The 24,570-nt window shown below is 34.4% G+C and overlaps 1 protein-coding gene across 1 annotated transcript in view; it reads left to right on the top strand.

Moving 5' to 3' along the window:
- LOC149783787 (uncharacterized) overlaps window positions 1–24,570 on the top strand; it is a 138,841-nt gene that overhangs the window by 50,950 nt on the left and 63,321 nt on the right. The window contains exons 15-19 of the mRNA XM_089932912.1: window positions 1,511–1,870; window positions 4,041–4,160; window positions 8,816–9,157; window positions 12,475–12,555; window positions 16,276–16,626. Of these exons, the coding sequence (XP_089789038.1) occupies window positions 1,511–1,870; window positions 4,041–4,160; window positions 8,816–9,157; window positions 12,475–12,555; window positions 16,276–16,626 (1,254 nt within the window). The remainder of the gene's footprint in view (window positions 1–1,510; window positions 1,871–4,040; window positions 4,161–8,815; window positions 9,158–12,474; window positions 12,556–16,275; window positions 16,627–24,570) is intronic.

Below are 24,570 nucleotides of genomic sequence, written 5' to 3'. Positions count from 1 at the left end.
TAAAGTACCTTGGTTAACAGATTGTCTATCCCTTAGCCAAGTTTTTATTATGACGTGCAAATTCTATTACAAATTCACTAAGATAAACTTAAATTTTTGTGAAATTTTCACAGTGAATCAAAACTTACTGTCTCAAAAAGTAAAAAAAACAACTCAGTTTTTTGTAACAAAAGGTGAAAGAAAATGCTATGCTGATTTGTAGGAGTGTGTTGATCTCTAATTGGTTATTCATCAATTAATGGAACAATATAATCTAGATTTATACAAAACTGTTTAGAAACTACATGTTCTTCATAACCAGTTTCTTACAGTTGGGATTAGTTCTGTTAAATACTTTGATGAGATACCATATTTTACTGGCAGTAGACATTGTTTTCAAAAGAGGCTTTAGTACATTTGAAGAATTGAGTTGCTTGTAGGGGGAATTATTGTTTCAAACGAATAAATTGCTTTTGCCAATGAATTGTCATCAGAAAAGGTTAAATATTTATTGTTGGACAGAGAGTCACCGTTAATTACCTTTTATCTTTAAGTACAAGACTCTGCGCTTGATTCTTATGACAAGATAGCAGAATATGTCCCAAAAAAATCCTAAGTTTAATTTCCCTTTATCTGTATCACTTTGAGTGTCATCACATCACAGCTGTAGCATCATTTCCAACAACCATCTGGATTTTTTTCTGCCACAGGTGCTGACATTCTATCAGTCAGAAAGTGTGTTACAATGAGGACGTCTTATTTCTATGCATTGATGGCATATATATTATTGACTCTTTATCATAAAGAGTTGTCCTGCCACCTACCACTTATGCTTGCTTACAAATCGGATCCAACAGCAGCAAACAACATTGACCCTAATCTGCTGTTGAATAATGTACCAGGAGATAAGGGTACATCTGTTTTTGTTCTACTTATTGTTCCTAAGAAACTGCTGTCATTTTATGCATTGGCAGATCTGGGTCTGTGCAGGTTGCAGTTGGATGAGATTTATATGCAAGTAGATATGATAAACGTGTGACTTCAGTTCTTGTGGCATTCATGGTGTCCTAATAAACCTTATCTATTTCTCATTCTCAGTATGAACATAAAATTAATGGCTGCTACTTGGCTGTGCATCTTTGGTTCATGTAGTAGTCGTATTGTTAACTTTTTTGTTCTCGATAACCTAATAAAACAGTAACCCACTACTTTGCCAAGTAACTTCAGGGCACATTGCTATTGCCATTGTTAACTTTGTTTGGGTTCTCAATAACAGTATAAAACAGTAACCCACAACTTAGCCATAAACTTCATTTTCCATGCATAATGTCATTGTTAATTTCTTTTGTTCTTGGTAGCATAATAAAACAGTTACCTGTTACTTGGCTATGCAACTTCAGGACACATTCATAATGTCATTGTTAACTTTATTTTGTTCTCAGTAACAGCATAAAACAGTAACCCACTGCTTTGCCATGTAACTCAAGTTCACATTCATAATGTCAGTCTTAACTTTTGTTTCTAATCCTAGGTAACTACATGAGGACAAATCCATATAACAGCATTGAGGGGGATGTAGCAGAAATGCGCTCACCAAGTTTCATTCTAAGTGTGGATACAAAATGTGTCTCTTTTGCTTTCATCATGTCAGGAGATGATATTGGCAGTTTAAGTGTGTATGTTGTCTACAACAATGATGTTACCCAAATAAAACATGACATTTATACTGCTTTCAATCAGGAATCAAAATGGTATCAGGCCAATGTCATTTTGGAATATGCAAATTCAACTTATAAAACTGCTGCCATTGTATTTTCAGCTCAGAGAGGGTCTAGTGCTGATTCATTCATTGGCCTGGACAATATCAAAATTTCTTCAGATAAGTGTGTATGTAAGTATGATAAAATTTTATATTTCTGCAGGTATCACCTGATGTGTGATTGTTTTTTGGTTGTTTCTTTTAATCCTTTAAGAGATTAATTACCTGCACTTTTAAATATTTGTAATCAAAAGTCTTAAGTTTCCTTCTTCAAATTGATATTTTTAAATATGTTCCTTATTTCTTTACCTGCAGGGGCAATATTTTGAATGAACATTTCATATTCATTTATTTGTAAATGTATAATTATGTAGAAAATCCATTAAACATTACATTCTTAGATATAAATAAAAATGCCATGTATTTTCTAGTTATATTGTGCTTGAAATGGGAAGGGTGATGGTGGGTCTGACATAAACGATGTTGATATTATAATCATATGTTTTATAAAACAAGTTTTAACCTAATCATTATTTTTCCACATGCAGTATTAAATTTTACCACCTATTGTGCAAAGTGACCACTTTTGTGGATTTTCTTGCAAAATATAGATTTTTATCAATAGTGCATATTTGTTGGAGATTTGGCAGTTTTGTTGAATTCTCTATGCATTTTGAACTTTTTCCTTTGCACTTTTCAAGTAGTGTATTGTATTCTTTTAGCCAAATTAAAAATTTTAGATTTTGGTTGATTTTAATGCATCATAGATAGATTGCAATATTTAAATACATGTAGATAATGTTATATTACTTGTGATATTAAATATTTGGGGAGAGTGTGAACTTGCCTTACTCTGCTGTTCTTACAAAAAACATGGATACTGCTCAGAACTAAATACTGTTCAGATATTGATTTTTGCTGATTTTTTAATGAAAATTTGATGATTTTCCTAATAATTTCCTTTGGTCACCCAGCATCATAGAACACCTTTACAACAAGGTGACTAATACAGTTCTCATCAATGGCAATATAGGAATTGATTCAGAACTACAGCCATTGTCAGTCAGGGATGCCTCCTCTCACCCACACTCTTTAACATCTATCTGGAAAGGATCATGTCTAATGCCTTGGAAGACCATGAGGGCAGTGTCAATGTTAGGGGCAGAACAATTGCTAACCTGTGCTTCATTGACGATATCGTTGGCTTAGCAGGAGATGACCAAGATCTGGAAACCTTAGTGAGCTGTCTCAACTAAACATCACTAAAGTATCGGATGAAGGTCAGCACTGAAAAGATCAAGCTAATGACAAATAACCCAAAAAGAGTGAATGGACTGAAGCAAAGCACAGTGACAAGCTTCAAATTATGAGGTGCTATTGCCTCTGATAAAGGTTCAAAACCTGGGGTTCTTTCCAGGATTTCATTGACAACAGCTGCACTGGCCAGGCTGAAGCCTATTTGGAAGGACAGCAATATCACACATGGGTCCAAGATCAAGATTGTGTGCTTCCTTGTCATGTTCATATTTATGTACACATGTGAGGCATGGATTCTGACAGCCAAACTAGAAAGAAGAATCAGTGCCTTAAAGATGAGATGTTATCAAAGGATCATGAATATTTCATACTTAGACCATATTTCTAATGAGGCTGTGTGAAAAGAACAGTGGAGAATGGGCAAAATGGAGAGTGATTGTTGCAAAGTCATCAGTGGCACGATCAGCAGGCTATGTGAGGAATGAAAAAAAAGAAACAAATGGCCATGCATTTGATTAAGGCTTTCATGCTGTATCTTTAGCTTTATGTTATTAGTAAGGTAGATATAGTAGGTTGGTCAGTAGATGCATGTATATTACCGGCATGGGAATACAATATTTCTGAGGCATCCTGGGTTACACCTTGCAAAGAGTTTTGTTTATTCCCTAAATATTATTATAAAAATCATGGGCTTTTTAATGAACCTAAATGTAATTTCTATTTTTTTTTTAAATAACATAAAATCTATTAATTACCAATTTTAAAAGTTCATTTATATTTCAACTCTCTTTCACTAACTGTGGCAAAACAACAATATTGTAAAACATTTCAGATATGACTTGATGATGTCCAGACTGTAAGCATGTTAAGACTCATGAACTAGAGAATTGCCTTTGAATGCTAAATCAAGCTTTTATAATTGTACCAAATTAGTTCATGTCTTAAGAAAACTGATTATGCTTGAATTCAGGCCTCTTTATTCAAGGAATAATTAAATTAAACTGCATTGTCAAATTTATTGTACTTCCCTGTTTGTTTCTTGTAGATGGAATTCAGGATGAGATTTGTGACTTTAATCACCCATATCTCTGTGGACTTAAGTCTAACCATACAGAGGATTCACTATACCAGTGGCAGATTTACCATGGAGCCTCACTCACTGATGGTACTGGAACTAATTGGGATTCAGACATTGTTTTTCATAGGATAAGAATTTATCATTTTTGTATAATCTACATTATTGTCTCATGGTCATGGTTTACTGTCTACATTTTTATTTCTGTCAATGACCACATAAAACATTGTCAGTAGAAGATTGCATTTACCAAGCTGTGAAAATAAATCAGTGAATTTAAAACATCCAAAAATCTTACCTTAACAACCTTCAGGATGGATTCATCACTAATATCTATATGTGGAAAGTAGCAGGTTCCTTTGTAATGCATTAATCATGAATATCCATAATTGTAGAAAGCATGTCCCTTTTATTAATACCTACAGAGTAGGAAGCAGACCCATTTGTGATGCATTCATCATTAATAACTATTGTGTAGAATGCAGACCAATTGTAATGCATTCATCATTAATACCTATAGTGTAGAAAGTAGGTCTACTTGTGATGCATTCATCATCAATACCTATAGTCCTATAGTATAGAAAACAGGTCCATTAGTGATGCATACATCATTAATAACTATTGTGTAGAACGCAGACCCATCTGTAATGCATTCATCATTAATACCTATAGTGTAGAAAGTAGGTCCACTTGTGATGCATTCATCATTAATACCTATAAAGTAGATAGCACGCCCATCTGTAATGCATTCATCATCAATACCTATAGTGTAGAAAGCAGGCCCATCCGTAATGCATTCATCATTATTACCTATTGAGTAGAGAACAGGTCCACTTGTGATGCATTCATCATCAATACCTATAGAGTAGAAAGTAGGTCTACTTGTGATGCATTAATCTTTAATACCTATAGAGTAGAAAGCAGGTCCACTTGTGATGCATTCATCATTAATGCCTATAGAGTAAAAAGCAGGCCCATCTGTAATGCATTCATCATCAATACCTATAGAGTAGAAAGCAGGCCCATCTGTAATGCATTCATCATCAATACCTATAGAGTAGAAAGAAGGTCTACTTGTGATGCATTCATCTTTAATACCTATGGAGTAGAAAGCAGGTCCACTTGTGATACATTCATCATTAATACCTATAGAGTAGAAAGCAGGCCCATCTGTAATGCATTCATCATCAATACTTATAGAGTAGAAAGCAGGCCCATTTGTAATGCATTCATCATCAATACCTATAGAGTAGAAAGCAGGTCCACTTGTGATGCATTCATCATTAATGCCTATAGAGTAGAAAGCAGGCCCATCTGTAATGCATTCATCATCAATACCTATAGAGTAGAAAGCAGGCCCATCTGTAACGCATTCATCATCAATACCTATAGAGTAGAAAGCAGGTCCACTTGTGATGCATTCATCATTAATGCCTATAGAGTAGAAAGCAGGCCCATCTGTAATGCATTCATCATCAATACCTATAGAGTAGAAAGCAGACCCATCTATAATGTATTCATCATCAATACCTATAGAGTAGAAAGCAGGCCCATCTGTAATGCATTCATCATCAATACCTATAGAGTAGAAAGCAGGTCCACTTGTGATGCATTCATCATTAATGCCTATAGAGTAGAAAGCAGGCCCATCTGTAATGCATTCATCATTAATACCTATAGTGTAGAAAGTAGGTCCACTTGTGATGCATTCATCATTAATACCTATAAAGTAGATAGCACGCCCATCTGTAATGCATTCATCATCAATACCTATAGTGTAGAAAGCAGGCCCAGCCGTAATGCATTCATCATTATTACCTATTGAGTAGAGAGCAGGTCCACTTGTGATGCATTCATCATCAATACCTATAGAGTAGAAAGTAGGTCTACTTGTGATGCATTAATCTTTAATACCTATAGAGTAGAAAGCAGGTCCACTTGTGATGCATTCATCATTAATGCCTATAGAGTAAAAAGCAGGCCCATCTGTAATGCATTCATCATCAATACCTATAGAGTAGAAAGCAGGCCCATCTGTAATGCATTCATCATCAATACCTATAGAGTAGAAAGAAGGTCTACTTGTGATGCATTCATCTTTAATACCTATGGAGTAGAAAGCAGGTCCACTTGTGATACATTCATCATTAATACCTATAGAGTAGAAAGCAGGCCCATCTGTAATGCATTCATCATCAATACCTATAGAGTAGAAAGCAGGCCCATTTGTAATGCATTCATCATCAATACCTATAGAGTAGAAAGCAGGTCCACTTGTGATACATTCATCATTAATACCTATAGAGTAGAAAGCAGGCCCATCTGTAATGCATTCATCATCAATACCTATAGAGTAGAAAGCAGGCCCATTTGTAATGCATTCATCATCAATACCTATAGAGTAGAAAGCAGGTCCACTTGTGATGCATTCATCATTAATGCCTATAGAGTAGAAAGCAGGCCCATCTGTAATGCATTCATCATCAATACCTATAGAGTAGAAAGCAGGCCCATCTGTAACGCATTCATCATCAATACCTATAGAGTAGAAAGCAGGTCCACTTGTGATGCATTCATCATTAATGCCTATAGAGTAGAAAGCAGGCCCATCTGTAATGCATTCATCATCAATACCTATAGAGTAGAAAGCAGACCCATCTATAATGTATTCATCATCAATACCTATAGAGTAGAAAGCAGGTCTACTTGTGATGCATTCATCATCAATACCTATAGCGTAGAAAGCAGACCCCTTTGGGATGTATTCATCACTAATACCTATAGCGTAGAAAGCAGGCCCATTTGGGATGTATTCATCACTAATACCTATAGCGTAGAAAGCAGACCCATTTGGGATGGATTCATCACTAATACCTATAGCGTAGAAAGCAGACCCCTTTATGATGTATTCATCACTAATACCTATAGCGTAGAAAGCAGGTCCATTTGGGATGTATTCATCACTAATACCTATAGCATAGAAAGCAGGCCCATTTGGGATGTATTCATCACTAATACCTATAGCATAGAAAGCAGGCCCATTTGGGATGTATTCATCACTAATACCTATAGCATAGAAAGCAGGCCCATTTGGGATGTATTCATCACTAATACCTATAGCATAGAAAGCAGGCCCATTTGGGATGGATTCATCACTAATACCTATAGCATAGAAAGCAGGCCCATTTGGGATGTATTCATCACTAATACCTATAGCATAGAAAGCAGGCCCATTTGGGATGTATTCATCACTAATACCTATAGCATAGAAAGCAGACCCATTTGGGATGGATTCATCACTAATACCTATAGAGTAGAAAGCAGACCCATTTGGGATGTATTCATCACTAATACCTATAGCATAGAAAGCAGGCCCATTTGGGATGTATTCATCACTAATACCTATAGCATAGAAAGCAGGCCCATTTGGGATGTATTCATCACTAATACCTATAGCATAGAAAGCAGGCCCATTTGGGATGTATTCATCATTAATACCTATAGCATAGAAAGCAGACCCCTTTGGGATGTATTCATCACTAATACCTATAGCATAGAAAGCAGGCCCATTTGGGATGTATTCATCACTAATACCTATAGCATAGAAAGCAGGCCCATTTGGGATGTATTCATCACTAATACCTATAGCATAGAAAGCAGACCCATTTGGGATGTATTCATCACTAATACCTATAGAGTAGAAAGCAGGCCCATTTGGGATGTATTCATCACTAATACCTATAGCATAGAAAGCAGACCCATTTGGGATTTATTCATCACTGATACCTATAGGATAGAAAGCAGACCCATTTGGGATGTCTTCATCACTAATACCTATAGCATAGAAAGCAGGCCCATTTGGGATGTATTCATCACTAATACCTATAGCATAGAAAGCAGACCCATTTGGGATGTATTCATCACTAATACCTGTAGAGTAGAAAGCAGACCCATTTGGGATGTATTCATCACTAATACCTATAGCATAGAAAGCAGGCCCATTTGGGATGTATTCATCACTAATACCTATAGCATAGAAAGCAGGCCCATTTGGGATGTATTCATCACTAATACCTATAGCATAGAAAGCAGGCCCATTTGGGATGTATTCATCACTAATACCTATAGCATAAAAGCAGGCCCATTTGGGATGTATTCATCACTAATACCTATAGCATAGAAAGCAGGCCCATTTGGGATGTATTCATCACTAATACCTATAGCGTAGAAAGCAGGCCCCTTTGTGATGTATTCATCACTAATACCTATAGCGTAGAAAGCAGACCCCTTTGTGATGTATTCATCACTAATACCTATAGCGTAGAAAGCAGGCCCATTTGGTATGTATTCATCACTAATACCTATAGCGTAGAAAGCAGGCCCATTTGGGATGTATTCATCACTAATACCTATAGAGTAGAAAGCAGGCCCATTTGGGATGTATTCATCACTAATACCTATAGAGTAGAAAGCAGGCCCATTTGGGATGTATTCATCACTAATACCTATAGCGTAGAAAGCAGACCCATTTGGGATGTATTCATCTCTAATACCTATAGCGTAGAAAGCAGACCCATTTGGGATGTATTCATCACTAATTGCTATAATCCTCAGATAAGTTTTTTTTCTTTCAGTGTGTGATGAAATAAATGAGTAGAATTGTTAATTGTTACATTTTAAAGTCAATCATTTCAAGAATGCCTTGATAATTGCGCCTATTTCTTAATGCCTTCTGTACATTTCAGGGTCCTATCTCAAAGTTGATAGCTCATATGGTGGGTTAGGGGACGTATCTTATGCCTGGTTTCCACCTGTCCACACATCCTCAACAACAAAAATGATCTTTGATTACCATATGGTTGGGAGAAATGAAGGCTTTGAAAATCTTACAGTATTATTTGAGACTCAATCTGGACTGACAACTCTAGATCAGCTTTGCTATAGCAGAGGAAACAGATGGATCTTCAAATGTCTACCACTTCCTGCCAATGCACAAGGAGTCGTGTTTTTCAAAGCTATGAGAAAAGATGGAATTTTAGGAGATATTTATTTGGATAATGTTGGTTTGATTGAAGAGGACTGTCCAAGTAAGGATTTAAATGTTTGACTTAATTTGAATTTAATGGAACTAAATAACATTATATTTTCATAATGTGTTACTTTTTTCTGAAGATAAATTTAATTAATTAATTATTTAATTTGCATTGTTATGATTCAGTGGTCTTAAATGAAGTAATTAAAAATGCAAAACCAGCAGTTTATGTCAAATTTTTAAAAAAATTGTTTTTTTCTCTATAATACAAAGTGAAACTTTAAAAGGAACTTCTGCTATTGTGAATTAAATCCAAACAGTGCTAACAGTTTCATCACAAGTCCAAAAATATAGAGTGTTCTGAATGAATTTCAGTGGTGTTACAAAAAATGGGTTCCAGTTTTGAATGTTGCCTTGACTGTAATAATGTGCCAACAGTCATGATGTATCACAATAAAATGGTCTAGAATGTCATTGAACATGTTGGATGAATTCACAATAACTTCATGGTAGTGATTTAATCCTAATGTAAATGAGTCCTTTGTAATTCCAATGAATAAGTTAAATAATGCCTCTCAAATTGTAACCAAGCAGAACCAAAATTGATTCCACAAAGACTGATGTCAAGACAGAAATGTTCAATCTTGATGTAAATGATATTTTCCCATTTGACCTATGTTGACCTTCCCACTTGACCTATGTTGCTATAACCATTTTCTGCCATCTTAAGGAAAATTCCGTCAAAGTTGCTATAACCATTTTCTGCCATTTTAAGAAAATTCCATCAAAGTTGCTAGGCAGTTCAGGTCTATTTACCTAATTGTAGCAGCCAATCTGTCAAAAGTCAGATATACCATATATGTTTCAAGAGGAAAAGCATTGTCCTGGACTTTAATCCAAGCAAGCATGCTCACAAATATGATCATAACGTTTAGTTTACAATAATGGACAAAAGTAAGCCATGACCCTTACAATCTATAATCATGGAAAAAAATTAAACACACAATATAGATATACATAACAGCATTCACAGGTTGTTATATTTTATCTTCCCACATAAGCATTTTACTACTTTTTGAACAATTTTATAATATTATTTTTACAGAGTTTTGAACTTTTGGGACTATTTGTTATGAAAACATTTTTTAGAATGATAAAGCAAAACTAATGAAGGTAGAACATTGAAATGTTATAGTCATATGACATTCATATATAGATGATTTAATTGTCTCTTCAGAACATTATTGTAACAGTTCATATCAATGTTTTACACATTTGTCAGCTTTATAGATTTATTGGCAAAACCCTTGGTAACACAATTAAGCAAAAGCACATTAGGTGGACTACTTCAATATTTAGGTATAGTTGTATTCTTATGTGGATTTTATTATGTAGAATATAATCTTATATATGAAACCTGGTTTATTTCATTATTTTTGTTTGTATTCTGATCAAGAAAGCCTAATTTGAATTTATTAGCTGCTATGGTTGTAACCATATGTAGAAAACCTGATTAGATTTCATTAGGTATAATTGTACTGTTATTTAGAAACCTGATTAGATTTCATGTCAATATAGCAATTTTAAAAACTTTTTTTTTACACATTCATGAATGTTTTTGTTATGACTTTTGTTTTATAAATCAAGTAATCATGATTCAACTAAAAGTACCATCTGAAATAGATTAATGCAATTTGGCATTTTCACATTTTTAGCTTTTGTTTTTTTACACCGTTCGGTCTATATGTTGATACATACATGCTATACAACTGTCAATCATTTTATTTTTATTTTGCAATAACAAACACAAGTTGCAACACCTTTATTGCATGAAATTTCTTTATTAGTTCAGTGTGCTACAATACGTTTTTCTAGCAAGTAAAATATTTATAGTTAATGTTAAAATGTAATGATCTTATCATTTTATTTGCAAAGTAAACATTTATATTACAACAATAAGCATTCTTAAACTTTTGAAAATGTTAATAGATATGTCCTAGGTTTGTTCATGGGTAAGACATACATTCTAGGTTTGTTCACTGATAAAACATCCAGCCCAGGCTTATTCACATGTAGGACATATATTCTAGGTTGTTCACAGGTAAAATGTCCAGCCCAGGCTTGTTTACAGGTAAGACATACATCCTAGGCTTGTTTACAGGTAAAACACACAGCCTAGGCTTGTTTACAAGTAAGTCATACATCCTAGGCTTGTTTACCGGTAAAACACACAGCCTAGGCTTGTTTACAGGTAAGGCATACATCCTAGGCTTGTTTACAGGTAAAACACACAGCCCAGGCATGTTTACAGGTAAGACATACATCCTAGGCTTGTTTACAGGTAAAACACACAGCCCATGCTTGTTTACAGGTAAGGCATACATCCTAGGCTTGTTTACAGGTAAAACACACAGCCTAGGCTTCTTTACAAGTAAGTCATACATCCTAGGCTTGTTTACAGGTGAAACACACAGCCCAAGCTTGTTTACAGGTAAGACATACATCCTAGGCTTGTTTACAGGTAAAACACACAGCCTAGGCTTGTTTACAGGTAAGGCATACATCCTAGGCTTGTTCACAGGTAAAACACACACCCCACACTTGTTTACAGGTAAGGCATACATCCTAGGCTTGTTTACAGGTGAAACACACAGCCCAAGCTTGTTTACAGGTAAGACATACATCCTAGGCTTGTTTACAGGTAAAACACACAGCCCAGGCTTGTTTACAGGTAAGACATGCATCCTAGGCTTGTTTACAGGTAAAACACACAGCCCATGCTTGTTTACAGGTAAGGCATACATCCCCTGCTTGTTCACAGGTAAAATACACAGCCCATGCTTGTTCGCAAGTAAGACATACATCCTAGGCTTGTTTACAGGTAAAACACACAGCCCAGGCTTCTTTACAGGTAAGACATGCATCATATGCTTGTTTACAGATAAAACACACAGCCCATGCTTATTTACAGGTAAGACATACATCCTAGGCTTGTTTACAGGTAAGACATACATCCTAGGCTTGTTTACAGGTAAAACACACAGCCCATGCTTGTTTACAGGTAAGACATACATCCTAGGCTTGTTTACAGGTAAGACATACATCCTAGGCTTGACATACATCCTAGGCTTGTTTACAGGTAAGACATGCATCATATGCTTGTTTACAGGTAAAACACACAGCCCAGGCTTGTTTACAGGTAAGACATGCATTCTAGGCTTGTTTACAGGTAAGATACACAGCCCAGGCTTGTTTACAGGTAAGACATACATCCTAGGCTTGTTTACAGGTAAGACATACATCCTATGCTTGTTCCCAGTCAATGCATACTGTTCTGCAGAGCTCTTATTATAAATCTTAATTTATTTCCAGTACAATCAGTAACCTGTGATTTTGATGGAGGTGACTTTAATTGTGGCTATAGAGGCTGGGAAAGAACCAATCAAAGTCAAAGTAAGTTAATGTCAATGAGCCATGATTGGTGTCAGTGATTTTGTAATATTTCTGTACCAGTTTTTCCAGTAATGTCTGAAGCTCTGCTGAATATTCGCAGAAAACATGCGCTCTGCACTACAATAATAAAAATGTTTTCAAACATTACATAATATATGCCTTTTTAAAATGACTTTTGACAACATGCATACCATATATACTTGCTTATTACATTGATAATACTTGCATATATCCAGATCTACCATTGAGAATATTGCAGCAGATTTAGATTGATGCAGTTTGATATTACAAAAGTTACACAGGTTATGTAGGCAATCAACAGTGACTATTTCAATAATGGGTGTATTTTTTAGAATTTGATTCTTCATACCTTTAAGTGGCAAGTATTCACTTCATTTGGATTCATATGCATCCATATTCCTGTGGAATGTCATTATTTAGATGCCCCAAGAAGTGCATATGGCAAAATCCATCTTAATGTACATACACATTTTTGGGAAATGAACCTAAAGCTGTGATCTGGTACAATCAGAATTGAATGTCATGTACTGTGATGTCACACTGAAAGTTTCACATATTGATAAATTCATACTACCCTATATTGTGACAATTCCACTCTACGTGCTCTTTTCTAGACCCAAGTTTAGTATACGGCCACCATTGTGAAGGACATAGGGATTGATAATTTTCATCTTAAAATTTCTTGATGACAGTTAAGATGAAGAGCATTCAATAAACAGGATTGAATAGACTTTGGCTAAAGAAAATTAGTGTTAAATTTTAAAAGAACAATTTATATTTAATTTAAAATGAGTAAATGTGCATACATAACCAGTGTGACTTTTACTATTGGAGTGATCACCAGTGTGACTTTTACTATTGGAGTGATCAGTAGAACAGGCAATATAGACACTGATGTGAAGGTGCAGTATGCAATATCAGATCCGGGTCTATACTGTTTTCAGTTGTGCATGACTTATAAGTGGGTAAATAGAGTTGGATTTTTTTTATACAAAAGACCTCTTTCATTATACGTTTAATATATGATGATACAACACTGAAAGCATGATTTCAGAAATTGGTTCTTATTAGATAAAGAGGAGTTTTTAATATGAAAATGAAATGTTCAAAGTCAATAAAACACAGAGAATTAACAAGGACAGGCAAAATGACTGTTCAGTAAGTGTTCACAAGCTTGATTTTATCAGAAATGGGTTTTAGGTGGTGCTGCTCAATAATGATTTCATGTTCAGTGGGCCATTATTGATTATAGAACAGTTAGCCTTGAAGGACTGGCAATGACTTATTGCTTGCAATACACTTAATTTAGATGTTGGTTAGCTATGCACTCCAGACTGGTCCTAATGGAATGGGTTAGAAAGACACAGCACAAAGCATCTGTCTAATTTTGACAATTAATCAGGAATCATACATTATAATTGACAAATAAACAATGCTTGACAAATTTAATCATTTTTCTAATTTCATCAAACCTGTAACACTTAGGGATAGTAAGAGATGATGCATGAGTCATTACAAATGTTACTGGATACATGAGTAGGGACTCATGGCAGGTGGGCAGAAATAAAATCATTAAGGATATTACAGGTTTTATTAAATTGTCATCAAACTTCAGCTTGGTAGGTATTGTTTGAATTTGCAATTTCATCAAACCTCAAACATTTAGTACCCTAAGGTCCCCCCTGGAGATGTTAAAAGATGTGACAGAAACAGAGTAGAAAAAAAGTGAATTACAAGGCATTGTAAAACAGTAAAACATATTCAGTAAAGAAACTTGATAGAATGAGGCATTTTAATGGATTGACTTGAATTTGGTTGGAATATAATTACTCACTACCTAAGCTTTTTTAATGCATACACAAGGGCGTGGTCCTGTGGAAAAGTCAGAAAAAAATGTGTGATGGAAAGTATGTCTGACTCATCGGACATGGCATAACAAGTTGGGGAACCATGGCAGAATTCTACAGATTGGTGCTACCATCACAACCTCCCCTTCCTTCTCTTGCAATTTGTGTAAAAATCTGACAATTACATTGAAAGTGGAGAAATATAATTTAGAGAGAATGTGACATGTTAAAAGTGAATTTACCCCCTGTATTGCTTGGACGAGTGTGCCTTGTCATTACCAGGGACATATTTCTTGTTACTTTGATCAAAACTGGCTTTTGAATATCCTGCTTACATGAATCTACTTTTAGAAGATGGTAAATGAAAACTTCCTTTGACGGTAGTGAAAACACAAGCTGACCATTATTTTGGACTTGGATATTTATCAATCATGTGACCTATGAATCATCTGAAGGAGTCCCTTAGGATATGAAAGGTTTATTTAAATGGAGGGATAATACTCTGTCCGATGTTGGCTGATACATACGGAGGACTTTAATGGAATGCATTGTCTTTGACTGAAGTTTCATCACATTTAAAATTGCACACTGCAAATCATGAACAATTCTTTATGTTGTTGTTGTTGTTGTAGGGTTTAACACCATTTTTCAGCACACGATAGGCTATACATGGCGGCCAATATTAATGGTGGAGGAAGAACATGGGAAATCCCCGGAAAGAACCACCGACCCTCGAGAAGCTACTGGCAAGCCTTCTCACATACCCACATCGGTCGAATCCGAGACTCGAACCCATGCAGACAGAGGTGAGATGGCAGTGACCCGTAACGGAGAGCACTTTAGACCACTTGGCCACTCGGGGCCCCTTCTTTATATTTTTTGTGGGCTGAAAGCCACTTTGTAGCACAGGATAGGCTTTACATGGCAGCCAGTATATCTTGTGGAGGAAGAATGTGGTAAAATCCAGGTAGAACCACTGATGTTTGGAAAGCTACTGACAAGCTTTCTCACATACCTTCATCGTCCGAGCCACAAACCAATGCGGACAGAGATGAGATGGCACCACTGTTATTCTTCCTTTACCTTTTACCATATATGCTCACCTATAAGTCCAACTGAAATAACATTGAATCTAATCTGTCAATGCATAATATCGAGTCTATTTTATTTGTTCTACATATTAATCATACTTATTAATCCTAATGTACTGCATAGACCCAGATTTTCCAGCACATTTTTCAGTAACATTTGGATCTATACTGTTTGCAGTTTGATTCTACTTATGTGCAAGGTTATAGTATAATGTGGTACAGTGTTTCACCCATCATAAGGGTCCCCTTGGTCCCCAAGTGGTCTAAAGTACTCACCTTTACCGATCACTGCCATCTCACATCTCTCTGCATGGGTTCTAATCTTCAGGCTTGGCCAGTGTTGTCATGTCAGAAAACATGCCAGTAGCTTGTGGGACAGGGGTTCTTACTGGGGCTTCCTTCACCAGTTATACTGGCTGTGATGTGTAGCATAACATGCGCTGAAAAAGTTCAGATTAACAACAACAGCAACAACAACCCATTATATGACCCGATTATCTATCTAAATACATTTGGTAAAATGTTGGGGATTGGCTTATTATCTTACACTTACTTCCTTCATAAAGACTGTCCAGAAAATTCTAATATTGAGGAGTGGGCTTATCATTGGATACATATGGTAAATAAATTGTACAAAAAATGAACTGAAACAGTACAAGAAATTCTGATTATTTGAGCACAGATAATGTCACAAAAGCATGCACCAAAAACCTGCTGGACCCAGTCCAATAAATCAAGATTAACTTTCAATGCTTTTTCAGACCGTTTCATGGTTTCGTCGGATCCCCTTGGAGTTAACATTCTACTTTCTCCATTTGCTGTGTATGAAGGCCCTGCTTGTGTTGCCTTTGATTACAAATCCTCATTGAACTGGAACACTTGGTCGGGAACTGGCTTCAGGGTCAAGGTCGGTTTTGAGATGACATCAGGCTATCATTTAGTAGGATTGTTCAGTGTGATGGCAGACACTGGAAATGATTGGCAATCGAGACAAATCAATATCCCGGATCAGAATAATGCAACTGGATTCTGGATTGAATTTTCTGCATATGGAAGAGGCTATTTTGCTGTAGACAACATAATACTAAAACCTGGTGAATGTTCATTATCAAGTAAGTGTTATTCTTTTGCATCGATACTTTTGCTGTAATGATACACATATTAATTTAAGAGACAGAGTATTGACACAAAATGATACTTACCATATGCAAGTTAATTTAGTCTTCAGCGGTCATGAATAATTATTATCAGTTTGCCTTTTTAATTTTTAAAATTAAAATTCTTCTGAAGCATCATCTGCAGTCGCAGGCACCCATATTTATTAGTAAAAACGAAAAAGACTATTGAGAATACATGCTGGCCATCTGTAAATTAACACTATGTCACATGATTTATAATTTGCAACCCCCCCATGCATGCTAATTATCTTAACCCAACAGCATGTTCAGCATATACTATACATTCCAAACATGTCCCACATTTATATTGACATACTTTACTCATCATTTAATAACCACTTTTATGCAAAGTTTCTACATTGAATGGTATCATATCTGCTTTTGTCGATTTGAAAGCTACACTATCGGTGTCACACAGTTAAATATGTTACCCTGAATACTCATTGATGGTTATTGCTTCTTTCTGTCCAGGTTAAACAATAACCACCAATCAGAAATCGCTGTATCTTACTCCCTGCGTGACAAACAGGAAATATTGGCAAAGCAACAGAGAAACTTTGTGCAGAAGTCATTAATTGATATGTAAAGTACTGAGGGCTGTTCCATTAAAACATACATGGGACCCAGGGAAAGCACTTTTAAAGTGGGGCACTCACTCATAGATGCACTTTAGAAATTTCTTATCATTTCAATATAAACTCTGTGCAGTCAAAGTATCCTGTCATATATTTTTTAAAAACTGCCTTCCCAGTGTACCATGTATATTTAAATGGAACAGCCCTAAAAAAGAGATGCTGTCAGGGTGTGTAATTGTAAACTTTGTATGAATTCGTGAACTTGTAGGACAGTGATGAGTGAGAACTCCCGCAAGTTAGTTGAAAGCCCTGCACATGAAAATGTGCTTGGTGAAGTATGCAATTGTTATTTAACTGTTCTTGTTGTGATGTGTTTTTCAGGTAGGCAACTGTTTGCACATCTGAGTTCTTCAAACATGTCATGAATGGTTGTTAAACTAAATTTGATTGGTACATGGTGCTCAGGAATAAGCATTATTATGGCAATGTTTCAATCTTCCAAGAAGGAAGTTTCACAAATGCATGTTTAAAATACAGGCTACCTTGAATACCCATAATGTCTGATTCCCGGCATAGTTCATTATGACTTCATTTGGCAAATACTGGCTTATGGTGGTGATGATGATGACAGTAAGTTTTAAAGTTATGAAGTGTATCAAATTACTGGAGCTGGGAAGTGCTAATGGAAATAACAGTGAGTGATTTTGAGTCCAAAAATGGTATTAAATACGAGTCAGATGTACATGTTGGATAGACAAAAATAGATCGCATGACGGTCAGTCTCCCTTTCAGCAGTATTTCAAAATGTAGAAAGTGCAGAATACTAAGCTTAATTAAAGTACAGACAATTAAAACGTATGATGCAATTTTAATTTTTTTATCAATTAATTTTTAGCCCTGTGGATCATATGCTAGAAAACCATATAACCATATCAGGGTAAGACAAATTGAATAAATATGGGTAAAAAAAAAATTCAAGTAAGAAGTCAAGGTATTTATTTGAATACCTCTGTCTGAACAAGCAGACTGTGATCTTGATGGACTGAAAAAAAAAGCACAAAATTATGGAACAGATAAGATATCTGCCATAGTAATCAGCAAACGACTGAGTCAGCAAAGTTTATGTTAGTAAAAAATCCTATTTTCGACAAGATTTATCCAAGCAATAATATCTGTGAGCTCTGGAAAATTGTACATAATAGTCCTAAAGATCAGTTTCCCAGTATATTTAAGCTGACAAAGCTAGTAATGTACATGCCGCTTTAGAAGGAAGCACACAACAATAGTCTTACACAGATAAAAAACAGAGTATGCTCAGAACTAATTAACAGATTAATGGTTATACCACTACAGGTGATGTCTTTTAAAGATGTTTATTTCAGTACAGCTCTAAGAAAGTGGAATAGGAAGAAAGAGATAGATATTATAGTGTGGCCATTTCTTCATCTCCCTCCGTTTCTTCCAGTCCCCCTTATTTCTTTGACAAAGAGGTAGGTCTTCACTAGGATATGATCCTGGCAGTATTTCCCCTTAAATTTTACAACAAATTTGGAATTTCTCTTTTTATGCAGAGATTTTTAATCAGTAAATGAAGGTGCTGATGGAATAAATACAAAATTAGCACAGAATCAGTGATACGGTAGATTTCAGACCACTCAAGTTTATTACCTTCTGTACATTTAAAAAAATTATAGGAATGATGTTGTGTTTTGAGCCTATGCTCTTAAAATATGTAACAGAAAAGAGTGAAAGGCAACAAGATTTGTAAAATTCAACAAATAATTTGTTTCCCTAGATACTAAGTGAAAAGGAGAAAAAAGAACTTACAGAATTAAATCCCAAAATAATCCAAGAATTAGAGATACAAGTCCTAGTAATTTGAAGTCCTGAATAAAATTCAGCAGAAGTCCAGAATAAGTCCAAAAACTAAAGGTAGTGATGTGTCTGTGGTAGCTTATAGAGTGTTGATGTGTCAACATTATTTTGTTGAATCACAGAAATATAATTCCAGATTTGAATTCACTTAAATTCAAGTGAATGTATCTGTCTATGAATTTTATCAGAGCACTTTTGTATTTCCAGAGCAAATAGTCACTTGAATTTAACAATTAGAAGAAATACAATTTCCAGCCCGAAATTGAAATACTGGACAAAACAAATAATGCAACCTGAAAATGCTATATCTTAAAGCATGAGTGAAAAATGACCTAAGCTACAAGATTATATAGTTTTCTACTTGACCTCAGGTCACAATTAGCATTTCCTAAAAAGAAAAACCATTTTCTAATGATAAAATAACCTTCTAGAATGATCCTGGTGTTTACAAAATAAAAACCATAACCTGGAATATGTAAAATGCACTAAGGAAATTCCAAAACCTAGATCTAGACACTAATAAACGTATTTACTTCTATTAATAATAATACTGATTTTAAACCCATACATATACAGAATAATTTAGCTTTGTTACAGAATAAATAAAAAAAGTCAATTCAGGTCCAGCAGAAATGAATTTTTTTGGACAAAGTCATGTCCAACATACAATGTTACATTACAATAGTATATAATGAAATAAAAAAACTTAAAAAAAACTAACAAATAGTGCAAATTAAATACACATAACAGTTGTTAAGAGTTTCCTTCTTCACTAACAAACACAAGTACCTGTGGCTGCAGCAGTCTTTTGCATCCGCAGGAAGTAGAGTCTGATAGATTGTGTTAGTATTCATCTTCACTGATTTATTCTAGATGAGATTTTCTTTGCACAAGGAAACTGCATTATTTCTTCTGTTTGAAGGTAACATAATAATGTGTTCCAAGATTAAGTAAAACATGAAATTGCTAATAAGATGTTTTCAAAGCATTCATGCTATGCAAAAGAAAGGGCCTGGTGGCTAAAGTGAGTTAAATGGAGACAACTTTATATGGCCTAAAACACTGAATGAAACTCACTGACAACCAACAGGAAGGTATTTCTATCTCGTCACCAATGAGAATAGCATATAAATATATAACTATATATCTGTCTGTAATCTACATACTGGAAATACAACTAAGAATGTCAAACATACATAAAATGGCACCACCTCCCTTCTAAAGATGTAAAGACCATCAAGTTCTTATGTGTATCGATATGTATCATATCGCAAGCTGTGTATCATGAATCGTATTGATACAGGGCACAGGTGTATTGTTTCACCACTAGTAGTCACTATAGTCCACATTAAATGGCAGATCCAGTTTAGCATTGCTTTTATTTTTCATTCATATAGTTATCATCTGATACTGTGTTATTTAGCCATTATTTTCATATTACACACATAATATCAATTTGATACCAAATGAGATCATGCAAGGCAAATGTATGATGTCCATAGCATCCATATTTTATCTTAAAATTAGTTATATTCAAACCAAAGCTGTTTTATTACGTAATATTAATAACTGGTATCATGTGATGAATAGAACATTTCATTTTGTGCTCACCTCAAGCACAAATAATATAACTCTGAATAAGTTCTGTCTCTTACTCAAAATGGCTCTTAATAGGTTGTAATTACCCAGCGTAGATGTATTTTATAAATTAGATTTGAAGTGAGCACTGACATCAGATCCTTTATATCAGAAGAGGGTTGATTTATTGTTAAACCCGTGAATGGCTTGGCAATGGGTATTTCATTTGTTGCAGCAGTGGCAGCAGCAACACCTATAGTTTTACAGTTTTGTGTTATAATGTCAGCATGTACAATGTTATAAATTTGTGTTACAGTATCAGCATGTACAATGTTATAAATTTGTGTTATAATGTTAGCTGCTACAGCGTTACAGTTTTGTGTTAAAGTAGCAGTTTTGGCAGTGTTATGTTTTGTATTTAAGTAGGAGTGTTGACAATATCACAGATCTGCATTCATGTGTTTACAGTGCTACAGTTTTGTGTTCAAGTAACCAAATTTTTTGCCTGTCAACTTGTACAATTTACCCATAATTTGTACATTTTTATTTTCATTTTTCAGTGTATGGCCATACAACCATTTTGTACATTTTTTTCTTATAAAAATGCCCTTTTTTTTTTAAATAAATTTTTTGTTAATCCTCGGAGTCTGGATGTAAATTTATTTTTAAACCAAGCGTGATCCAGAAGCTTTTTAAGCTATGCGCATTCAACATGGGGATAACTCTAATATGTTTTGGAAAGCAATGGAAACTGGGAATGCTGAAATCGGGTTAAGTGAAAGTATCTTTCTTTAACAAACTGAATAAAAAATATATTAATATTGATGAAAGTGTTTAGAATGCTTCATTTCATTCTAGATTCTTATGATCATTTTAGCCGATTTTGGTTTTCTCAACTGCCATCACATTCCAGCCAGCTGAAATGTAATCCAACGGAACTTGAAAACATGTCCATTTGCTTGTGTGGGAATTTGAATTTATTAGGAAAAAGACATCAGCATGAGTAAAGTCTGACTAAAACATTATAACTTTAATTTGTAGAAAAGTGCCAATATGGGATGCCAAGTGTGTGAGATATTTCTGAAAATTTTACTTCTCGTTATGAAGTTAACTGACATCAAAACAGGCTACACAGCGCTGTCATTGGGCAATAAGACCATGACATACAAAAAATAAATATCAGGTTGAGGTCTTACATTGTGGGACTAAGGGTTGATGGGGGAAAAATATAAATATGTAATAATGAGACCATGATAAATCCAAAGAAGTTAATGTTACTCCTTGAAAATTTGTTTTTCAAAATACTTTGCATGTATCTATTTTTTTACTAGTAGTGACGTTTCTGTTTATGATTTGTTCCACACCTGAATCATGAAGCACTTAAAGATGAGTTTGAGGATTATTGTATGCTGCCTGAAGAGTGTGTGCCTGTATTAACATAAAATAAGAAAAGGAGCTTTTGTAGCTACTGGCTGGATATTATCAGCCAGACAATTAGTACTGGTGGCATCCACTTCCCAAATCTGAAAGTAGTTATTCAGTAACTACATACCTTGCCACACAACAATGCTGACTGTGAAAGGTCATTTTCTATGATGAAAAAATTACATACATATTGTAGGAAGTCCCTGAATGCAGACATGCTAACATCATTTTTATAGTGTAAAATAAAACATTGACACCTGCTGCCTAGACTTTAAAACCACTGATTAAATTTTGAAAAGTGCAGTGGGTGCATGTGTTGAATATCATAATGTGTGTGTTACAACACATTGAAAATCTAAAGAATAAAATGAAATAATGTTTCAGAGATGTAAATAATTATGTAAATGTGTGCAGAATTTGTTTATGGCATTTGTTGTTTTAAAACTGTTGGTCTTATATAACATATGAAAACATTTTTTGTGTAAGTTTTCTTTTGGTCTTTGTAAGTTATATTTTGGTCTGGTGTACAGGTTTTCATCTAAACTGGTGCACAGGTATGATAGTTACAATATTATAGTTTTTTGTTCAGGTACCTGTACCTGTATTGTTACTGTTTTGTGTTCAAATAGCAGCATTTTCAATCTTAGTTTTATATTCAGAAAACAATGTTTACAATGTTATAGTTTTGCATACAGATAATAATGATAATAATAATAATAATAATAGTAATAATAACAATAACAATAATAATAATAATAATAATAATGATAATAATAATAAAGGCTTTATTTAGAGATTAGGTAACTCAATTAGTTACAGAACTAATCTACCTTGAAGCCTTTTATCTGTTATTTACAACATATACAGTATATACAACATGATGTGAAGAGTCTGGTTTGACACTAAATAATTAAGTAATTTTAAAATTCAAATTGTCAAACCTGGAACACATGCACAAGCATCTGTGAAAACATAAACATATATAAAACATAAAATATCACCCTGCATTGAAAAATTCAACAATGGAAATGACGCAAAATTACGGAAAAGCAGGTGGTATTTTTTGTACTAGAACTGCTCAACTTTCTAAAGATTTCATCCATTTAAGGCATTGATTATGAAAAGAAGAAAAGCTAGGAGCCTGCCTTATGTCACTGGGAATGTTGTTCCATACCAGTGGACCAGTGTATTGAAAACTATTTTTAAATAATTTCTTCTTTGGCCTTGGTATAATGTAATTTTTACTTCTTTTGGACCTTAAATTTGGAGTACCATCAGCATCTCTTTGGTGAAAGATATTGCTTAGATTAACAGGAGTGGCTCTTCTGGATACTTTATACATCTATTTGGCCTAAGAAATATTCTTTCATGTATTGTTAAAACCTTTATATTATTCATTGCATCCTGAAAATTGTATATACATTGATCTAGAATTAAATGGCAAGCCCTCTTTTGGAGTCTTAAAAGTGTTGTTATGTTTGAATTAGAGGTATTACCCCAAATTACATTACAGTAGTCCAGATATGGCTGAATATAACTTTTATAAAAGATGAACCTATACTGAAGAGGAATGTATGTTTTGATTTTCCTCAGTAGCCAAAGATAAAAATTAACCTTTATGAAACATGTTTAATGTGAATAGACCAAGTAAATAATAAAGTCAGCAATGTTACAGTTTTGTATACAGATAATAAAGTCAACAATGTCACAGTTTTGTATACAGATAATAAAGTCAACAATGTCACAGTTTTGTATACAGATAATAAAGTCAACAATGTCACTGTTTTGTATACAGATAATAAAGTCATCAACAGTGTTACAGTTTTGTATACAGATAATAAAGTCAACAATGTCACAGTTTTGTATACAGATAATAAAGTCAACAATGTCACAGTTTTGTATCCAGATAATAAAGTCAACAATGTTACAGTTTTGTATACAGATAATAAAGTCAACAATGTCACAGTTTTGTATACAGATAATAAAGTCATCAACAGTGTTACAGTTTTGTATACAGATAATAAAGTCAACAATGTCACAGTTTTGTATACAGATAATAAAGTCATCAACAGTGTTACAGTTTTGTGTACAGATAATAAAGTCAACAATGTCACAGTTTTGTATACAGATAATAAAGTCAACAGTGTTACAGTTTTGTATACAGGTAATAAAGTCAACAATGTCACAGTTTTGTATACAGATAATAAAGTCAACAGTGTTACAGTTTTGTATAGAGGTGATAAAGTCAACAATGTCACAGTTTTGTACAGAGATAATAAAGTCAACAGTGTCACAGTTTTGTATACAGATAATAAAGTCAACAGTGTTACAGTTTTGTATACAGATAATAAAGTCAACAGTGTTACAGTTTTGTATACAGATAATAAAGTCAACAGTGTCACAGTTTTGTATACAGATAATAAAG

Source organism: Sinohyriopsis cumingii, chromosome 14, assembly GCF_028554795.1.
Source record: "Sinohyriopsis cumingii isolate HCF-2022 chromosome 14, ASM2855479v2, whole genome shotgun sequence".
NCBI lineage: Eukaryota > Metazoa > Mollusca > Bivalvia > Unionida > Unionidae > Sinohyriopsis > Sinohyriopsis cumingii.
Note: the sequence above shows the minus strand (reverse complement) of the source record. Positions and strands in the feature narration are given on the sequence as shown.